At 49.7% G+C, this 20,338-nt stretch overlaps 2 protein-coding genes across 4 annotated transcripts; one reads left to right on the forward strand and one right to left on the reverse strand.

The window, feature by feature from the left end:
* The first annotated feature begins 2,460 nt into the window (after nucleotides 1-2,460).
* On the forward strand, nucleotides 2,461-11,903 carry slc44a5a (solute carrier family 44 member 5a). Its single transcript, XM_067252828.1, is given in 21 exon segments — nucleotides 2,461-2,504; nucleotides 3,176-3,249; nucleotides 5,481-5,565; nucleotides 5,761-5,845; nucleotides 6,581-6,712; nucleotides 6,975-7,035; nucleotides 7,240-7,363; nucleotides 7,588-7,671; nucleotides 8,305-8,417; nucleotides 8,541-8,672; nucleotides 8,921-9,020; nucleotides 9,258-9,350; nucleotides 9,487-9,530; nucleotides 9,533-9,573; nucleotides 9,715-9,977; nucleotides 10,192-10,390; nucleotides 10,582-10,655; nucleotides 10,749-10,819; nucleotides 11,021-11,109; nucleotides 11,237-11,321; nucleotides 11,791-11,903. Coding segments are annotated over 20 exon segments (2,037 nt in total). The 5' UTR covers nucleotides 2,461-2,504; nucleotides 3,176-3,200.
* Nucleotides 11,904-13,815: 1,912 nt separating this feature from the next.
* Nucleotides 13,816-18,790, reverse strand: lhx8a (LIM homeobox 8a). 3 transcript variants are annotated; one of them, XM_067253281.1, is made up of 8 exons: nucleotides 18,527-18,790; nucleotides 17,336-17,482; nucleotides 16,856-16,977; nucleotides 16,242-16,462; nucleotides 15,878-15,963; nucleotides 15,670-15,756; nucleotides 14,420-14,594; nucleotides 13,816-14,248 (listed from the first exon to the last, which is right to left on the reverse strand). In XM_067253281.1, exons 1-8 carry the CDS (start codon nucleotides 18,617-18,619, stop codon nucleotides 14,172-14,174), a joined length of 1,008 nt encoding a protein of 335 aa, XP_067109382.1. In that variant the 5' UTR covers nucleotides 18,620-18,790; the 3' UTR covers nucleotides 13,816-14,171. The 3 variants fall into 3 exon arrangements, with proteins under 3 accessions (XP_067109382.1, XP_067109381.1, XP_067109383.1); XM_067253280.1 differs by having other exon boundaries at nucleotides 15,670-15,765; XM_067253282.1 differs by lacking the exon at nucleotides 18,527-18,790 and adding an exon at nucleotides 17,757-17,919 and having other exon boundaries at nucleotides 15,670-15,765.
* Nucleotides 18,791-20,338: the final 1,548 nt, after the last annotated feature.

Consider the following 20,338-nt stretch of genomic DNA (forward strand, 5'->3'; position numbering starts at 1 on the left):
TTTGATTTTCCTTCTAAACCTTACCTGCTAGAACATTACCAGTCTTCTAACCCTAACCTTCTAGAACATTACCAGTCTTCTAACCCTAACCTTCTAGAACATTACCAGTCTTCTAACCCTAACCTTCTAGAACATTACCAGTCTTCTAACCCAGACCTTCTGGAGGTCTTCTTTTAGCTGCAATGACTCACTGACCTCTATGGGCACACACACACACACACACACAGAGAGAAGAGAGAAATTAATAGCCATCTGCTCGGTAATTAAGCTTTCATTCCCATTTAGTTTAGTAACAGTAATAGATACTTCAGATCTAAGACAGAGTTGAGAGAGAGAGACAGTGTATGTGTGGGATGTGTGTGTGTGTGTGTGAGAGAGAGAGAGAGAGAGAGAGAGAGAGAGAGAGAGAGAGAGAGAGAGAGAGAGAGAGAGAGAGACAGACAGACAGACAGACAGAGGGGAGGAGGGAAGAGAGAGGATGTAGAGGTAGAAAGATGGAGTCAGTACCGTAGACCTGACCTATATCTAAGATGCTGCTACTGGTCCTTTAAACTTTAATAAACACACACACACCCACACACCCACACACACACACACTCACACACACCCACACATGCACATTGCATCCCCGTACAGTACAGAGACTAAACATACCAGCCCCTTTAATACAAGGCCTCTATAGGGCTCTCTCTGCTGTGTGTGGGTGGTGTAGATGTGTCTGTTTGGGTGGTGTGTGTATGTGTGGGTGGTGTGTGCGTGTGGGTGGTGTGTGTGTGTGTGTCCCTTTCCCCCAAGGATGGGAGGATGAGACAGCGAACGAGAGGAGTGGAGGGGAATAAATCATTTTCCACCTTCCATTCCTGCTCTGTAATAACCAGACAGTTTACACTGTCTGTCTCTGACAGTGATGGAGAGATGAAGAGAGAGAGGGAGGGAAGAGGGGGGAGGTGGACAGCGGGAGAGGGAGAGAGAGGGAAGGAGAGAAAAAGAGAAGCAGAGAGGGATAGAAGAGAGAAGGAGAAAGAGGGAGAGGGACGAAAGGAGGTTATGAAAGAGACAGGGAAAGAGAGAGAGGATGGAGAGAGAGAGAGAGAGAGAGAGAGAGAGAGAGAGAGAGAGAGAGAGAGAGAGAGAGAGAGAAAACTGAAGGATAGAGAAATAATGTTGAGGGAGGAAGGGGAGGGACTGACTGGTGGGTGAAACATTCCTCACTTTGATCTGCACACAGGAAGCTGCTGGAGGAGATGCCCTCTCATCTACTTCCTGTTCTGACCGAGAGAGAGAGAGAGGGGGGGGAGAGAGAGAGGGAGAGAGAGAGAGAGAGAGAGACGGACAGGCCTAATTAATCCAGGATTTGGAGGAGAGACACCAGGGTTGTTGCTATGGGGTTGCCATGGACGCGTTAATCGGATTGGTGCTTTTAGAATTAGAGTGACAACGTTGTTATGAATCACAGGGCTTCAAACAACTTGATTGGCCGGGACTTAGTGTAGACTAAAATGTGATTGGAGGGCTGTCCTTTCCACTGTCTTCTCTCTTCTCCTCTCCTCAAATCTCTTCTTTCTAGCACTCTTTCTCTCCCTCATTCTCACAGTGTGTGTGTGTGTGTGTGTGAGAGAGAGAGAGAGAGAGAGAGAGAGAGAGAGAGAGAGAGAGAGAGAGAGAGAGAGAGAGAGAGAGAGAGAGAGGGAGAGGGAGAGAGAGAGAGTTGAATAAGACATGACCATAACTCTCTGGCCTAGTTCTATGTCTCGCTTTCTTCTCCGATAGTATAGTAACAGAACACACTGACTCACACTAACTCACACTAACTCACACACACACACACAGACTCACACATACACACACACACACACACACAGAGGCACACTCACGTACCACACTCACAGCTGTCAGACCAGAACTCACACAACACGGGGTGACAGGAGTTACAAGTCTTTATTTCTCTCTCTCTCCCTTTCTTAGTCTGCTTTCCTTTCTTTCGAGTTCTCTCAATCTCTCTTTCTTACATTTACATTTAGTCATTTTTTACATTCTTAACCCCCCCCCACACACACACATCCACACACACACACCTGCATGCTTTGTATATATCCACACACAGACATCCACACACACACACCTGCATGCTTTGTATATATCCACAAACACTCTTCATACTGTTTGGGGAGTTGGAAGTTCTATATAAAAGCCTATATAAAGACCACATGAGAATGTGCAGTTTAACTGTAACTACAGTATGTGTGAATAATTAGATCACAGATCTAAAACAGTGGAGTGCTGTTTTAAAATCTAGACAAGTATTGTTTGTGTAAGCCGACAGCATGGTGTCTGCTGGTGTCTGCTGGTGTCTGCTGGTGTCTGATGGTGTCTGATGGTGTCTGCTGGTGTCTGCTGGAGTCTGCTGGAGTCTGCTGGTGTCTGCTGGTGTCTGATAAACACTTGTGCTTTTCAGGAGAGCCGCGCTCGTTTGACCCCTCATTCAGGGGACCAATCAGGAGAAGGTAAGCAGAGGTGTCATTAAAGGGACATTCCGGAGAGAGGGTGGAGGAGAGAGGGTGGAGGAGGAGAGAGGGTGGAGGAGGAGAGAGGTGGAGGAGGAGAGAGGGTGGACTTGGTTAGTGGGACAGCAGCACAGTAGACAGTACAGGAACAGGATGTGACATCACAGAAGGCCTGAAGCAGCCAACTGGCTGCTTGGATCTGATTCTCTCTCTGTGTCAGCAAGCCAGCCAATCAGGTAGCCAGCCAGCTAGCCAGCGAGCCAATCAGGTAGCCAGCCAGCTAGCCAATCAGGCAGCCAGCCAGGTAGCCAGCTAGCCAATCATGCAGCCAGCCAGTCAGCCAACTGGCCAATCAGCCCCACCCAAATTGTACCTTTAGACCAAAAGGCAGTCTGGATGGTGTCCTGTCTACTGGTGCAGGTTGCCCACGCTGCTGTGTGTTCCAGGTTCCAGAATCTGGTTCATTCTGCAGACTGAGAAGCTTTTCATCCTCTGTGATGATTTAAAACCCAATTTTACTGCTCACAGTATCAGCTAGACAGTCATTAATCAACTACCTCTGGGTACCGCGCACACACACGCACACAACCACACTCACACGGCATTGGTGGGTAGAGTGTGTGCTACCTGTGTGTGTGTGTGTGTGTGTGACTGTGTCTCTGTCTCTGCAGGAGCTGCACAGACGTGTTGTGTTGTATGATCTTCATCCTCGTCATCCTCGCATACATTGCTCTGGGGACTGTGGGTAAGTACACACACACTCACACCGTTCTTTCTAACCCACACACACACACACCCTCAGACCGTGTGTGTGTTCAGCATTGTCAGGAATCATTCTTCCCTCTCACAACCATCAAGAGATTCTCAATCCATCTCTCCTCTCTTCTCCTCCTCTCTGTCTCAGCTAGTGAGCACAATCGCTCTGTCTCTCTCTTTTGTTCTCTCCTTTTCTCACCCTCTCTGTCGCTCTCTCTCTTTCTCTTTCCTCTCTTTCTTTCTCATTCTATTTCTGTCTCTGTCTCTATTTCCAACCCCCCCCCCCCCCCACCCCACCCCATCTTGCTCGGGTACCTCCAGGTTCTAGAACCCTCTCTGTGTTCTGCTCCGTGGGGATGACCTCATTCCATCCATTTCTCTGCGCTCTACTCAGTCCCCTGCCCGCTAGCGTGAGCTTATGCCTCAACAGGCTGCCCCCAGGCAGAAGCAGTCGAGTGCAGAGCTCTGGAGAGTCACGCTGCACCTGCAGGACTGACTCTGAGCGCCATGTGGATGCTACATGTTGTGTTTGTATGACGCCTTAGATAGAAGCATCTGCTGGATTAATAAATGTTTTAAAATGAATTAAAATCCTCAGACGTTCAGCCAGCCTGGCTGAAACAGATGATGTCATGCCATTAGGAGAGCGGAACACACACACACGCCGACATGCATGTTAGCAGACACACACACACTTTAGTGGGTTCAAACGACACAGGCACCACACACACACTTCTCACACACACACACCACACACACACACACCACTCACCTCAAAGAATGTCTCCACAGCAGCCCCCCCCCCCCCTCTACCAGCTCCAAACCATGACATCATCCTACAATGACATCATCCTACAATGAAATCACCCACTTAGGCAGACCCCCACCTCTCCACTCCTCTCTCCCCCGTCTGTTGCCCCTGGAGACACCCCCCTCTCCTGACTTCCCCTCTCCACTCTTCTCTCTCCCATCTCTCCTTTGTCTGCCCCTGTCTCCCTCTCCTTCACCCTGTCTCCCTCTCCTTCACCCTGTCTCCCCCTCCTTCACCCTGTCTCCCCCTCCTTCACCCTGTCTCCCCCTCCTTCACCCTGTCTCCCCCTCCTTCACCCTGCCTCCTTCACCATGTCTCCCCCTCCTTCACCCTGTCTCCCCCTCCTTCACCCTGTCTCCCTCTCCTTCACCGTGTCTCACTCTCCTTCACCCTGTCTCCCCCTCCTTCACCCTGTCTCCCTCTCCTTCACCCTGCCTCCTTCACCCTGTCTCCCCCTCCTTCACCCTGTCTCCCCCTCCTTCACCCTGTCTCACTCTCCTTCACCCTGTCTCACTCTCCTTCACCCTGTCTCCCTCACCTTCACCCTGTCTCCCCCTCCTTCACCCTGTCTCCCCCTCCTTCACCCTGTCTCCCCCTCCTTCACCCTGTCTCACTCTCCTTCACCCTGTCTCCCCCTCCTTCACCCTGTCTCCCCCTCCTTCACCCTGTCTCCCTCTCCTTCACCCTGCCTCCTTCACCCTGTCTCCCCCTCCTTCACCCTGTCTCCCCCTCCTTCACCCTGTCTCCCCCTCCTTCACCCTGTCTCCCTCTCCTTCACCCTGTCTCCCTCTCCTCCCCTATCTGGAGCAGTTCAACTGCTCATTCACGCAAGGCTTCTAATCCTGCTAGTCTACATGTACCTGTGTGCAATGCACAACACACATACACACACATGAATACACAATCACAAACACATATACACCAACACACTCATACACACAATATGTACACTCACCCACACACATACATAAAATTTCTCTTATTGTCAATTTTCCTCTCTCTCTTTTTTCATTAAAACATAATTTCTTTTCTCAGCAGTCAAACTACAGATTACTGTAGTAAGGATGGTCTTTATCTCTCCCTGTCTCTCTCTCTCCCTCTCTCTCCCTCTCTCTTCCTCTCATCTCTCTCTCCATTCCACCCTCTCTCTCCGCCTCTCTCTCCCTCTCCCCTCTCTCTGTCTCTCTGTCTCTCCATCTTTCTTTCTTTTTCTAATCTCCATCCCATCCTCCCATTCATTTTCTCTCCCTCCCCTGTCTCCCTCCTCTCTCTCATTCTCCTCCTCCCTCCTCTCTCCTTCCCCTGTCTCCCTCCTCTCTCCTCCTCCCTCCTCTCTCCCTCCCCTGTCTCCCTCCTCTCTCTCTCTCTCCTCCTCCCTCCTCTCTCCCTCCCCTGTCTCCCTCCCCCAGCCTGGCTCCATGGCGACCCCCGGAAGGTGATCCACCCTACAGACAGCTACGGACACTTCTGTGGTCAGAAGGGAACACCAAACGCGTGAGTCTTCACACACACTCACACACACACACAAGGGTACACGCTCTCATGTCAGTCTGATGGATGCTGTCCTCTACTGCCCTCTGCTGGTCAGCCAGGAGAAGAGCAGGCTCAGCTCAGCTTCTTTAATGCCGTCTGGAGTGCATGTCTGAGGATTACTCTGTGTGTGTGTGTGTGGTGTTTGTGCTCTTGTAGGAACAAAGCCATCCTGTTCTACTTCAATATCCTGAAATGTGCCAACCCTGCAGTCCTCATCAACCTGCAGTGTCCCACCACACAGGTACTACATTTACATTTAGTCATTTATCAGACGCTCTTATCCAGAGCGACTTACAGTAAGTACAGGGACATTCCCCCGAGGCAAGTAGGGTGAAGTGCCTTTCCCAAGGACACAACGTCATTTTGCACGGCCAGGAATCGAACCAACAACCTTCTGATTAATAGCCCGACTCCCTAACCGCTCAGCCATCTGACCCCCCTACATGCACACACACACAGGTACTACACACACACACGCAGGTACTACATGCACACACACACAGGTACTACACACACACACACACAGGTACTACACACACACCCACACACAGGTACTACACACACACACGCAGGTACTACATGCACACACACACACACAGGTACTACACACACACACACACACACACACACACACACACACAGGTACTACACACACACACACGCAGGTACTACATGCACACACACACACACAGGTACTACACACACACACACGCAGGTACTACATGCACACACACACACACAGGTACTACACACACACGCAGGTACTACACACACACACACACACAGGTACTACATGCACACACACACACACACAGGTACTACATGCACACACACACACAGGTACTACACAGACGGAGGTACTGTGGCACACAGTCACAGTGCGTGTTTGACTGTGTGTGTGTGTGTGTGTGTGTGTGGTGTGTGTGTGTGTGTGTGTGTGTGTGTGTGTGTGCGTGTGCGTGTGTGTGTCCTCCAGATGTGTGTGTCCAGGTGTCCAGACAGGTTTTCCACCTACACAGAGATGCACCTGCAGCAGCACCTGCTGAACAGAGCATCCTGGGAGTACTACCGCCAGTTCTGTAAACCAGGCTTCAACAACCCCTCCAAGGTACACACACCTAGGTACACACACACACTAACATCATCTCCTCTCTGTTTCGGCTCTTCTATAATGTTCTGTACTGTCTGACTGTCCATACCCTCCTCCTCCCTCCTCTCTCTCTCTCTCTCTCTCTCTCTGTCCTCCCTCTCTCTCCTCCTCCCTCCTCCTCCCTCCTCTCTCTTCTCCTCCCTCTCTCTCTCTCCTCCTCCCCCCTCCCTTTCTCTCCTCCCTTTCTCCCTCCTCTCTCTCCCCCTCCTCTCTCCTCTAGCCGGTCTCTCAGGTGCTCAGGGATGAGGACTGTCCTTCCATGATCTTTCCCAGCAGACCCTGTAAGTACTCACATCCCTGTCTCTTTCTCTTTAAGTACACACATCCCTCCCTCTCTCTCCCTCTCTTTCTCTTTAAGTACACACATCCCTCTCTCTCCCTCTATCTCTGTAAGTACAGACATCTCTCCCTTTCTATATCTTTCTCTGTAATTACATACATGGTCTTTTTCTCTCTCTTTGACTCTCTCTCTCTCTCTCTCTCAGTCCTCCAGCGATGTTTCCCAGACTTCATCACTCTGAATGGAACTCTAACCGTGGCCAATCAGACGGCCTTTAAGGACGCCCTGGACACTGCCCGCAGTGTGACAGAGCTCAGAGATGCTGCCAAGTTAGTCACACAAACACACACACCTCAGCCTCCTCTCTCTCTTTCACACTTCCTAATTGTCCTCCTTCCCTCCCTCCTTCCTCTCTCTCCACCCCCTCCCTCCTCTCCTCCCTGTCTCTCTCCACCCCCTCCCTTCTCTCCTCCCTGTCTCTCTCAACCCCCTCCCTCCTCTCCTCCCTGTCTCTCTCCACCCCCTCCCTCCTCTCCTCCGTCTCTCTCCTCAGTGGTATAACAGGGCTGGTCGACACCAGAGAGCTGGGAGTAAAGATCGTAGAGGACTACGCTAGTTCCTGGAGCTGGATCCTCATGTGAGCACACATTTACATTTACATTTAGTCATTTAGCAGACGCTCTTATCCAGAGCGACTTACAGTAAGTACAGGGACATTCCCCCGAGGCAAGTAGGGTGAAGTGCCTTGCCCGAGGACACAACGTCAGTTTGCAGAGCCGGGAATCGAACCGGTAACCTTCAGATTACTAGCCCGACTCCCTCACCGCTCAGCCATCTGACTCCGACTCTGATATACACACATTCACAGACAACCACATGCACACACACAGACACACACACACACACACAGATGTCTCTCTCTGGTCACTCTCTGGTCTCTCTCCATAGTCTGGTCTCTCTGGTCTCTCCATGGTCTCTCTACAGTCTCTCTCTGGTCTCTCTCTGGTCTCCCTCTGGTTTCTCTACAGTGGTCTGGTCTTTCTGGTCTCTCCATGGTCTTTCTACAGTCTCTCTATGGTCTCTCTCTGGTCTCTCTCCAGTGGTCTGGTCTCTCTCTTGTCTCTCTCTGGTCTCTCTCTGGTCACTCTACAGTCTCTCTATGGTGTCTCTCTGGTCACTCTACAGTGGTCTGGTCACTCTCTGGTCTCTCTCTGGTCTCTCTCTGGTCACTCTACAGTCTCTCTATGGTCTCTCTCTGGTCACTCTACAGTGGTCTGGTCATAGCCCTGGTGGTCAGTCTGGTGTTCATCCTGCTGCTTCGCTTCACCGCCGGCCTGCTGCTGTGGTTCACCATCCTCTCTGTCCTCCTGGTGGTCGCCTACGGTCAGTGTGTGTGTGTGTGTGTGTGTGTGTGTATGTGTGTGCGTGTCTTGGTGTGTGTGCGCGTGTCTGTGTGTGTGTGTGTGTGTGTGTGTGTCTGCTGATTAGTGTGAGTGTGTGTTCCAGGTATCTGGCACTGCTACTGGGTGCTGGTGGGTCTGAGAGAGCAGCCTGGAGCGGACGTCACCATCGTGGACATCGGCCTGCAGACAGACGTCCACGTCTACCTGCAGCTCAGCCAGACCTGGCTCATCTTCTGTAGGTACCCGGAGAGGGGTGGGTGTGTGTGTGTCTGTGGGTGTGTGGGTGTGTGTGTGTGGGAGGGAGGATGGTTCGATGGATGGGTAGGTACTTCATTATGTTCATGATGTTCTCCTCTGTCTCCCTCCCCCCATCTCCCCCTTCCCCCCTTCCCCCATCTCCCCCCCTGTCTCCCTCCCCCTTCCTCCCTTCCCCTGTCTCCCATCTCCCCCTTCCCCCATCTCCCCCTGTCTCCCCCTCCTCAGTGGTCAGTCTGGGGGTGACTGAGGCCTCCATGCTGCTGATGCTGATCTACCTGAGGAGGAGAGTACGCGTGGCCGTCGCTCTGCTGAGGGAGGCCAGCAAGTACGACCTGCTCCTCTCTCTCTCTTTACTTTTTAGTTTGGTCTGGAAATGTTGTTTCAATATGAGTAAGTAGGATCCAAAATGGTTGTTGTGGTGTAACTGATGGTTATCTGGCAGTTTTGACTTCCCAATAAAGATAGACTTTGACTTTCTTTGTTACTCAGACTATCTGTTTTTCTGTCTCTCCTGCTCTCTCTCTCCCTTCTCTGTCTCTGTCTCATCCTTGTCTTCCTCCAGAGCGATCAGCTACATCATGTCAACTCTCTTCTACCCAATCATCACCTTCTTCCTCCTCGCTGTCTGCATCTCCTATTGGGCCGTCACGGCTGTGTATCCCCAACCAATAGGAACTGTTTGTTAATCAGTCAATGTAATGCTGTTTCTCTCCAGCAGAGGGCAGTGGTTGTGTGTGGTTGTGCTGCTAGCCGTAGGAAGCTGTTGTGGTCCTTAGCCAGCATGTTTGTAGTTTCCTTGCCTCCTCTGGAGAAGCCATCTACAAGGTGATGGCTCCTGAACCAACTGCAGCTACGCCAACCGCACCTGCAACCCAGAGGTACGACACTTCCTGGTTAGCGAGATCACTTCCTGGTTAGGGAGGAAACTTCCTAGTAAGCGCAAACACTTCCTGGTTAGCGAGATCACTTCCTGGTTAGCTAGGATACTTCTTTCTCAGGGACACTTCCTGTCGTTCCAGACTTTCAACAGGACCAACATCTCCCGGGCGTGCGCGGGCGCCCAGTGCACGTTTGCGTTCTACGGCGGGGAGACGCCGTACCACCGCTACCTGTTCCTGCTGCAGCTGTGCAACCTGCTGGTGTTCCTGTGGCTGGTAAACTTCACCCTGGCCCTGGAGCAGTGCTCTCTGGCTGGGGCCTTTGCCTCCTACTACTGGGCCCGCCGCAAGCCCCACGACATCCCCCCCTGCCCCCTCTTCTCCTCCTTCAGCAGGGCCATCAGGTACATCTGTCTGTCTGTCTGACTCTCCCTCTATCTGTCAGTCAGTCTGTCTGTCAGTCTGTCTGTCTGTCTGTCTGTCTGTCTGTCTGTCCATCTGTCAGTCTGTGTCAGTCAGTCTGTCTTTCCTTCTGTCTGTCTGTCTTGTCTCTCTCTGTCTATCTAAACAACACATCTTTACACCCCCCCCCCCCCCCCCCCCCCCCCCGACCCCCAGGTACCACACGGGCTCCCTGGCGTTCGGGGCCCTGCTCCTGGCCGTGGTGCAGCTGGTGCGCGTGCTGCTGGAGTACCTGGACCAGAAGCTGCGTTGCTCCACCAGCGCCCCCGCTCGCTTCCTGCTCTGCTGCCTGAAGTGCTGCTTCTGGTGCCTGGAGCGCTTCATCCGCTTCCTCAACAGGAACGCATACATCATGGTGAGACGGTTAGCGCCGGCAGGTGGTTAGCGTGGGGAGTTGGTTAGCATGAGAGGCTATTTAGTAACGGGAAGACTGCTAGCATGGTGAGGTAGCTGTCATTGGGATCGAGTTTGTCAGCATCGCATTGGGGAATTGTTGGAGTGATTAGTGATTGAGAATATGTTGAAAGTCCTGTGTTGGTGATCCAGGTGGCCATCTATGGGAAGAACTTCTGCACATCAGCCAAAGATGCCTTCTGTCTGCTGATGAGGAACGTGGTGAGGTGAGGCCTCCTGAAGCCTGGGTCTGGATTAGTGATCTCCCCCGGGTTGGGTGGCACCTCCCCGGGCTGACACCTCTCTCTGTCTCCCTGCAGGGTAGCGGTGCTGGACAGGGTGACAGACTTCCTCCTGTTCCTAGGGAAGGTGCTGATATCAGGAGGAGTGGGTGAGTTGGGCAACTATCACACACACACTATTACTCACACATACACCATAACACACACAGAGATCATAACACAAACACACACTTGATTAGATACAATACCTTACTATGCAGCCCCCACTTGCAGTTGTGTTAGGGCAGGATTGTCTAACCAACTGTGTGTTATGGTGTGTGTGTTATGGTGTATGTGTGTGTGTGTCGCAGGTGTCATCGCCTTCTTGTTCTTCACAAAGAAGATCCCGATTGTTCAAGAGGAAGTTCCCAGTTTGAACTTCTACTGGGTTCCTCTGCTGGTGAGATACATCTACACAAAAAATGAAAATACGTATATAAAGCTGACCAATAAAGCGTTTAGTTAGTATCTAGTCACCATAGTGATTCTGTTCAAATCAAATTCTGTTCCTGTCGTCTGATTGGTAGACGGTGGTGTTTGGGTCTTACCTGATCGCTCACGGATTTTTCAGCGTCTACGCCATGTGTGTGGACACACTCTTCCTGTGTTTCTGTAAGGAGACATCACACACACACGCACACACACTTCACACACACACACCGCACACACACTCACTGCACACACCGCACACCGCACACACGCACGCACACACACACGCACACACACACACCGCGCACACACACACACAGACGCCAAACAAATACACAAATAACCTTACACGTCAATGCACACACTGTCTGTTAGCTGTCTGCTAACACTAACTCTGGTCTTCTGTGATTGGACAGGTTTTGCACGATCACCTGACTCTTATTCAATTCCTCACTCAGTGCAAGCATGGTCACCTTTCATTTCTGACCTTCTCTGACACCTCTGATCCTTCCTGTTTCCACTTCCTGTTTCTACTACTACTACTGCTCTTCTGTATGCTCTCACTACTTCCGGTCTATACTTCCTGTCCTTCTTCCGTCCACTTCCTGTCTTCTCTCTCCATTTCCTCTATCGCCTCCCTCCCTCCCTCCAGGTGAGGACTTGGAGAGGAACGACGGCACCCCAGAGAGGCCTTTCCTCATGTCAGCTGGCCTGCACAGGATTCTGGGAAAGACAGACCACAGTCCCAGGAAGTCCAGGGAATAGCCCCGCCTCTTCTGACCCCTGCACGGCTGCTCCGATTGGCTGAGAGACTCGATGATGCAGCATGCATCTGCTCACTAGTAGCTTTGCTCTACAGACACCTCTAACACACTTCAACATTGACCTGAGCAACAGCACATTTTACCACAATCACTGGCACACTTTCTACTGACTAACAACAGCAAACATACCTCTGTGTGTGTGTGTGTGTGTGGTGGTTACATGATGGTGTCTACCGTGTAGGTCAGACCTCTTGATCTGCAGTCAGATGTATGTGGCACGTAATAAGGGCTCTGATAATCTGATGTCTGTATTATGCATCTAAATCAAGTTTTACACTCGCTGGAACAAGACTTGTGACGCTCTCCCAAGATAGCACGCACACACACACACACACACACACACACACAGTAGCCTCACACACACACCATGTAAACCGTAAGCAAGAGCTCAGGACAGATCACATGTAAACAAAAACAATGTAAACAAAAACAAAACAAAGAATGACTGCACCATCAACTGTACACACGTGTCTTCCATAGACAAGTCAGAGGATAGTGGGGGGAGAGAGGAGGGGAGGGAGGAGGGGGGAGGGGAGAGAGGAGGGGGGGAGGGGGGAGAGGAGACAGGAGGGGAGAGATGAGTGGAGGAGAGGAGGGGAGAGAGGAGGTGGAGAGAGAGGAGGGGGGGAGAGGCGAAGGGAGAGGAGGGGGGGAGAGGCGAAGAAAGAGGAGGGAGAGGGGGGGGAGGCAGATGCAGGGAGGCGGGGGTAAAGGCAAAGCGAGGGGAGGGAGAGGCGGGGGCACCAACTTCCAAGGGCGCTTTTCTTTTTTTTTAACCAACAACCACCCAGGGCTAATCGCTAGAGCTATCTGAGCTGAAAGTTCTGTGAGAAACCACTGGTTCAATTTGACATAGGGTTCTAGAAAAGGCGGGATTGTAGGTCTTAGTTCTCCGTTTTAACTACTTCCTGTGGGCAACTACTTCCTGTAGGGATGTACTTCCTGTGAGAAATGATGAGGTCATAGCTGTTACAGGGCTTCCTAGCAGTACGGAACAAATCAAAACTGAAGTGCTATGTTTTTCTATGTTATTTACACACTCTTTTCTACCTTCTGAGTTTTATTTGATGCATTTTTAACTTGTTAAAAGTTAAGAACTTGTTTTTTTTAAGAGAAAATGAGACTGTGAATTCCTTTTTTTTCTAAATAAAACCTATTTGAATAGTCGTTTTGTTTCTATTGAATGTATATTATTTACATATCCTTTCTCCTGAACCTGGCATCTATACTCAGTCTTTCATTTTTGACATGATTAAAGGACGAATGACCAAATATCATTGAGAATTTTAAATTAAAGTTTACAGACTGATGTTCTTCTCTCTGCCCTGTGTCGCCCTCTAGTGTTGGACCATGAGTACAACAACGGCTCATTGGCCAGGCCGTATCACATGACCAGCAGCCTAAAGAGAGTCCTACACACAACCAGGAAGAAGAAGAGGAGGAAGAGGAGGAGGGCATAAGAGGGGAGGAAGAGGAGGAGGGCATGAGAGGGGAGGAAGAGGAGGAGGGCATGAGAGGGGAGGAAGAGGAGGAGGGCATGAGAGGGGAGGAAGAGGAGGAGGGCATGAGAGGGGAGGAAGAGGAGGAGGGCATGAGAGGAGGAAGAGGAGGAGGGCATGAGAGGAGAGGAAGAGGAGGAGGGCATGAGAGGGGAGGAAGACGACAAGTGTGAGGTTGAGAAAGAGTAAACTGAATGGAGGATAAAACGTTTTAAGAGGGCTGCATCTGAACGAACCAATGAAACATTTTTGGTTGAAGTCTAGAGGACAGGGGAGTGTTCCAGCACCAGGGGATCTCTGAAGCGTTGCTGGTGACAGATCTCATGAGGAAGTAGAGGGGTTCAAGAGGAGGCGGTCTTTTATGGTTTTTATTTACCATTGATCATCACAGCCCAGTGAGACACCAACCCAAACCCACATTACTAGAAACTCCTCCATTAACCTTTAGTTAATTTATTTAAAACAAAGTGCTTAGTCACATATACATCCAATAAATTAAATGCCATAAATTTCATAACCAAATATATATATTATATATTAACAAAAATACTTCTACAGAGTTAAGCTGTTTTTTGTTTCGTTTCTTGAACGTGATTTCTCCTTTGTGCTTTAACTTCGGGGAAAATATTTGGATTTTAGTTCCACATCCTTGGTGATGTGCTAATCCATTTTGCCTACCAATCTTAACACCCGGTCCTGTTGTGGGCGGGTCATGCATGGCTGATTGGCAGCTGTGTCATCGAATGGGACAGAAGAGGCTGGAACACCAAGGGGGTTGACCCTTGAACTGTAAAGGTGGTCAAAACAGTTGACTTCATTAAAAACTCAAACAACAACAAATCTATAATTAAATAAAAGCTTCATATTACACATTTATTCAAATTGATCATTGTGGTTGGATGTGTGTGGATGTGTTTTGGAGAAGGAAGTGTGTGTGTGTGTGTGTGTTCGCGCTCACCGTCCATGTAGGTGTGCAGTGTTGCGAGCAGCGGAGGGTCCGTCGGTATGAAGGCGGTGTACTGCAGGTCCTCCACCAGGGGCAGCGTGGTCATGGATGACAGAGTGGTCATGGGGGGCTCCAGGTTGGGACTAACGTGCTTCTTGTGTCTCGCTCGACAGTTCTGGAACCACACCTGGGGAGGGGAGAGAGAGGAAGAGAGATCAGGTTCTGTATCAGGTGAAAAGATAAACAGTTGTTGGGAAACCACAAAAATACTCCTAGAAGTGTGCACCTTCAGTCCTTAACCATCTGCCATGTGTGTGTGTGGTGTGTGTGTGTCTGTGTGTTTGGTGTGTGTGGTGTGTGTGGTGTGTGGTGTGTGTGTGTGTGTGTGTGTGTGTGTGTGGGCAGGGTGTGTGTGTGTGTGGGCAGGGTGTGTGTGCGTGTGGGCAGGGTGTGTGTGCGTGTGGGCAGGGTGTGTGTGCGTGTGGGCAGGGTGTGTGTGCGTGTGGGCAGGGTGTGTGTGCGTGTGGGCAGGGTGTGTGTGCGTGTGGGCAGGGTGTGTGTGCGTGTGGGCAGGGTGTGTGTGCGTGTGGGCAGGGTGTGTGTGTGTGGGCAGGGTGTGTGTGCGTGTGGGCAGGGTGTGTGTGTGTGGGCAGGGTGTGTGTGCGTGTGGGCAGGGTGTGTGTGTGTGGGCAGGGTGTGTGTGCGTGTGGGCAGGGTGTGTGTGCGTGTGGGCAGGGTGTGTGTGCGTGTGGGCAGGGTGTGTGTGTGTGTGGGCAGGGTGTGTGTGTGTGTGGGCAGGGTGTGTGTGCGTGTGGGCAGGGTGTGTGTGTGTGTGGGCAGGGTGTGTGTGTGTGTGGGCAGGGTGTGTGTGTGTGTGGGCAGGGTGTGTGTGTGTGTGGGCAGGGTGTGTGTGCGTGTGTGGGCAGGGTGTGTGTGTGTGTGTGGGCAGGGTGTGTGTGTGTGTGGGCAGGGTGTGTGTGTGTGTGGGCAGGGTGTGTGTGTGTGGGCAGGGTGTGTGTGCGTGTGGGCAGGGTGTGTGTGCGTGTGGGCAGGGTGTGTGTGTGTGTGGGCAGGGTGTGTGTGTGTGTGTGTGGGCAGGGTGTGTGTGGGCAGGGTGTGTGTGGGCAGGGTGTGTGTGTGTGTGGGCAGGGTGTGTGTGTGTGTGGGCAGGGTGTGTGTGTGTGTGGGCAGGGTGTGTGTGTGGGCAGGGTGTGTGTGTGTGTGGGCAGGGTGTGTGTGTGTGTGGGCAGGGTGTCTCTGACCTGGATGACTCTCCTGCTCAGGCCAGTCCTCTCTGCCAGCTTCTGGAGGGTCTGGGCATCTGGGTTGTTCTCCTGAGCAAACTGAGCCTGCATCACCTGCACACAGGAACAGCCTTTATACACACACACCATCACCACCCACCCATCCAACCCACACACACACACACACACACACACGGTTGACAGGATGCGTCAGACACACACACACCTGTAGTTGGTCAGCAGTGAAGCTGGTGCGAGCCCTCTTGGCTGGTTTGGGGTGGGACAACTCCAGATCTCCATCCTCCCCCTCTCCTGTCACACACACACACACACACACACACATCAGAACCCTGGTGCAGGACTCAGTGCTAAGAACAGGACCAAGCAGAGCCATGAATGACTCCACACATTTAAAAAGGTAATTTGATGCCCCTTCCTCACCATCATCATTCTTCACCATTTAGAATAGTGACAGCTAGCATAACACTGTGGTAGAATTATTGAAAAATTCCTCCCCTTTCATTATTTGGTGGTCGCCCAATTGCCCTAATCGGCCCCTGGGTCCTACCTACACATCCCCTCTCCCGTACCGTTGTCCAGCGAGCGCTTGAGACTCTCCACCATGCAGTCGTAGTGCACGCGGCACAGCAGCCGCTCCTCCAGCAGGCCGAACTCCTCCCCGGTGGAGAGCTGCCGCTTGCACGTGGAGCAGGCGAAGCAGGCCAGGTGGTACGTGTTGCCCTTGGCCCGACGCACCCAGTCGTTGGAGTGGATGTTCCGGCCGCAGCGCGCACACCGAGTCCCGTACCTCCTGAGGAGGCGAGGCGGGGGGAGAGAGAAAGAGACCGTGTGAGAGAACCACTGACTGAGTCAATTAGGAGATTAGAGGTCGGGAAATTAACTTTCTTCAACTGTCATTTTCTTGTGAATTTTTTCTCCCACACAGACTCTTCCAAATGCAGTCAGCTTATATTCAGGTGTTAGTTTTGCCAAACAAAGACATACACTTGATCATTAACCTAGTCCTTGATGTACCATCATTATTTGTGTATGTAGCCTGTAGCCTAACGGGATAGGCTTGGCTAATTAACACCGTTCGCCTTTGGCGTGAAAAATGCCAGGCAGACAGTTCACATTGAGGAACCCAAAGAATAACATTAATAAGGAAAACTGAGCTGAACATGTTTAGAGAAATAGTGTTTACCTGAAATAGTCCACTTTGCAGAAAACATGTTTGTCTTTAATGTAGCAACTGACATGTCTCCCGAGAGGCGTTTGGCACACGCTGCACGAGAGGCATCTCACGTGCCAGCACAAGTTGTTAACCTGCGAGGCACACAGACGAAGCCGTTATTATCAAACACCGTCACAGGTTTCAGAAAGTTTCTTTAAAAAGTTAAGCTAAGAAGGACACACGACTCCTTGTTACTCATCCAGTAAGCACTTTAGTCAAGAACATGTAGGCTAGTCTTTTCTTAGGCTCAAAGAAAGACGTCAGTAACGACATTACAAACAAACGTGATAACGCCCCAAGAAATGTTTTGACTGCTATAGCCTACAGGCTTTTAGTCATCCATAGCCCGTGAGCGTAGGCTACAACAACCTCTAAACATTACGGCCCTTGACTGACTCACAATACCTCAACACACGTCGGTTGCCTTGTTTTACAGCAGTGGCTACGTACCTTGAGCAGGTATTTATCCACAATGTCCAGACCGCAGCTGGTGCACAGCGTCTTCCCAGTGAGAGAGGGTGCAGACATGGTTTGAAGCGTCGATGCCGACGAGAGGGAAGAACAGGCCGTCGAAAAGGAATCATCATCTGACGAGCTCTAGTTGGAGAAAATGAAATTTTTTGAATATTCGAAAAAAATTAACAATCGTAATATAGGCCCAATAATGGTTTTAAATCATAATAGGCTTCCGCTAAATTTCGATGGAGTAAACATTTTTCAGAGGCCAGTTGTGGGTTAGTTTACATCCACATGCTCATTGCCTAGTGACTGCACTTTGGAGATGTTCGTGGTTAGGGTTTTATGCTTTGATAAAGTGACACTGCAGGTATAAAACATTGTTGTGCTAATTCGACAATGAAGTATAGCCTACCTCTGTAAGAATATACTCGTGTCTGAGGGGTGAGCAAAGAATCTTCACCACATCGAGTTCCTCCGACATCATGGTCATTAGTCGGGCAAATGCGCGGCTTTAATTTTCAAGATATCCGTTTATTTGGGGGATCCAGACTTCCTTCGATAGCAAAGGCAATCCCGGTGATGAAAGAATTTCAGTAATACGAAGAAAAAAAGACACCTGCGCAACTTGGACAGATCTAAATAGGCCACACCAACAACTCACTTTTAGTTTAAACTAACCATAACTATTTACAATACTCACTGCAAATTTCACAACCTTAAATATGTCAACAAATTGGGGTTGTTCAAAAATGACCAACGATTCAAAATGTATCAAATTGCTCGCAGGACTCCTGAACGTCTGCTAAGCGGCAAGCAGAGCGCATACAGCTGCAAGTCATCGTTCTGATTGCGCTGAAGTCAACTCGCCGGTACACCTATTACGCTAAACGGTTAGCTCAGATTACCGGGGGAAACACACCTGTAGGTCTACGTTCTCAACCTGACCTAAGGTTGTGTTAATTTGTAGCGAGTAAACTCTAAATAATAGCTAAGCCGACTCCATGCAAAGTAGCTTGTAGGTCTATAAACTTGAATGACCCAAAGTTAAAATAATGTTAAAGCGTCACATTAGAATGTGACGCTTTAACAGTATTTTAGAAGCTCTGTTTCTGGGTTAGACAACATTTCAAATTAAAGCCCGAACTTTTTAAACGGTATTGATAAGTATTGAGAACAACCAACCGTGCTGTTTGCAATTATCGAGTTGAATCCGTTGCCAAGGTCTCCTCCGTCCAACTCTGAAACCCCCAACATCTGATCAGTTTTCCAAAACATTAAAGTAGAAATCCAAGACAAGCCGTTATTCCGCCACAAGATAAAATGGGCTAATCAATTCCCACATTGATCCAGACGTCAAATTTCCAAACACATAGGTACTCCTGCGGAGGGCTCCCTCTCTTAGCGAGGGTGGATGTTTCACCCTCTCTCCAAACTCCCTTTTCAACGTCCTGGTCGCGCCTCCCATACACTCCAATGCCCCCGCCTCGCAGCACGATACCCATCCGGTAAAAGCACGGGGGGAACACGTCAGAGACGTTGACATTCCGCTTTGGGGGTTTCGTAAGACTTCACCTTTGACAAACTGAAATACAACTTTTTGAATGTGACAACTACATTTGAAACGCATCTCTCAAATGTCTTCTCTATCGTCGGGTAGGCTAAAACAATAAGCTTATTTAGGCTTGTAAATCGCCTCTCGGACTTCGGATTGGGTGGCCGCACTAACATTTCTAGTTTTACTTTCTATAAAATATAGAAAGGCAAACGACAGCTTTCGTTTCGGTTTTATCCCTGTCCATTAGCGCTAAGCGACCGCATCTGTGGACGGCCTGCGTCTGACAGGCGGTTTTCTATTGAGCGGCTGATTCGTCCGCAGCTGTGCTGTCTTAAGGCCGATGTCATCATCATCATCAGTACCCCTATTGTTACCTGCTGCTTCCAGCATGAGTTTATAGTCAGAATGATGTAACTAGGCTATGATAAATGCCCCCGAACAGGCCCACGTTTAATATGGTCAGGCTTTAGTCTTATTATTGGGCAAAATAGCGCACAGTTACGCACTGGAAATCGCGTATTCCTACGTTTTTATTCTGTTGTTTTTGTTTCTGATTACAAATTAAACACTGTCATTGTTACCAGATATTGGTGATTCACTGCTGTGTAGCCTATAGGCCCACGTTTTCGTTAACTTGACGTTCTCAGTCTTTTGAGATAAGCTATATTCTTAATCGTGTTATGAAAAGTAAACATGTAATTTGAAATGTTACAATATTAGGCGTAATGCTATGTTGTAATATTACAACTACATTTTATGGTACTACGAATGTTTTATTTATACACGTGTAGCCTTTGCTGTTGTCTAATAGGCCTAATTAAGCAATTGTAGCCTATAAATAAACATTATCCTACAACCGCATTATTAGTAGGCCTATCGATAGTACACTTATTATTGTCGTTTAGTCAGAATGAGCTTTTACTCCGGATCGAACAGGAAAAAACAAAAATCCCAGCCTTTACAATAATGCCATTTAGGCGTGTTTGTGTCCATAGGTTATCATGAAAACAATCCCCATCAGTCACTTTTCCATACAGCCATTTTAAAGAAGTGTAATAAATAGTTTTAAAGTCGTGGGTGGATTGACAGTATCTGTCTCCCTCATCTATTCCATACTCCCAGTAGAGGAATTCGACTCCGATCTTTTCCCCCTAAATGAATTATTGCCCGCGTCGACATTAACACTTTCTGACTCAAATCTCTCATGGGGAAATTTTACTACGCTGGTGTGTTAATATCGGCTGTATTATTTTCTTTGTAATCCAGAGGGAAATGTTAATGTTGGGTCGGAATGGTCAACTCACAGAAATGTAAGACATTTTTGTTGAACGGACCTTTGCCTTTTTATACATATGAGCTATATGAAACACAAAAATCTCTATCTTTAAATCACGAAACGATCCGTATTATTTTTGTTCGTGATAAAGAACGGGGAGATA

This window comes from Osmerus mordax, chromosome 16 (assembly GCF_038355195.1).
Source record: "Osmerus mordax isolate fOsmMor3 chromosome 16, fOsmMor3.pri, whole genome shotgun sequence".
NCBI lineage: Eukaryota > Metazoa > Chordata > Actinopteri > Osmeriformes > Osmeridae > Osmerus > Osmerus mordax.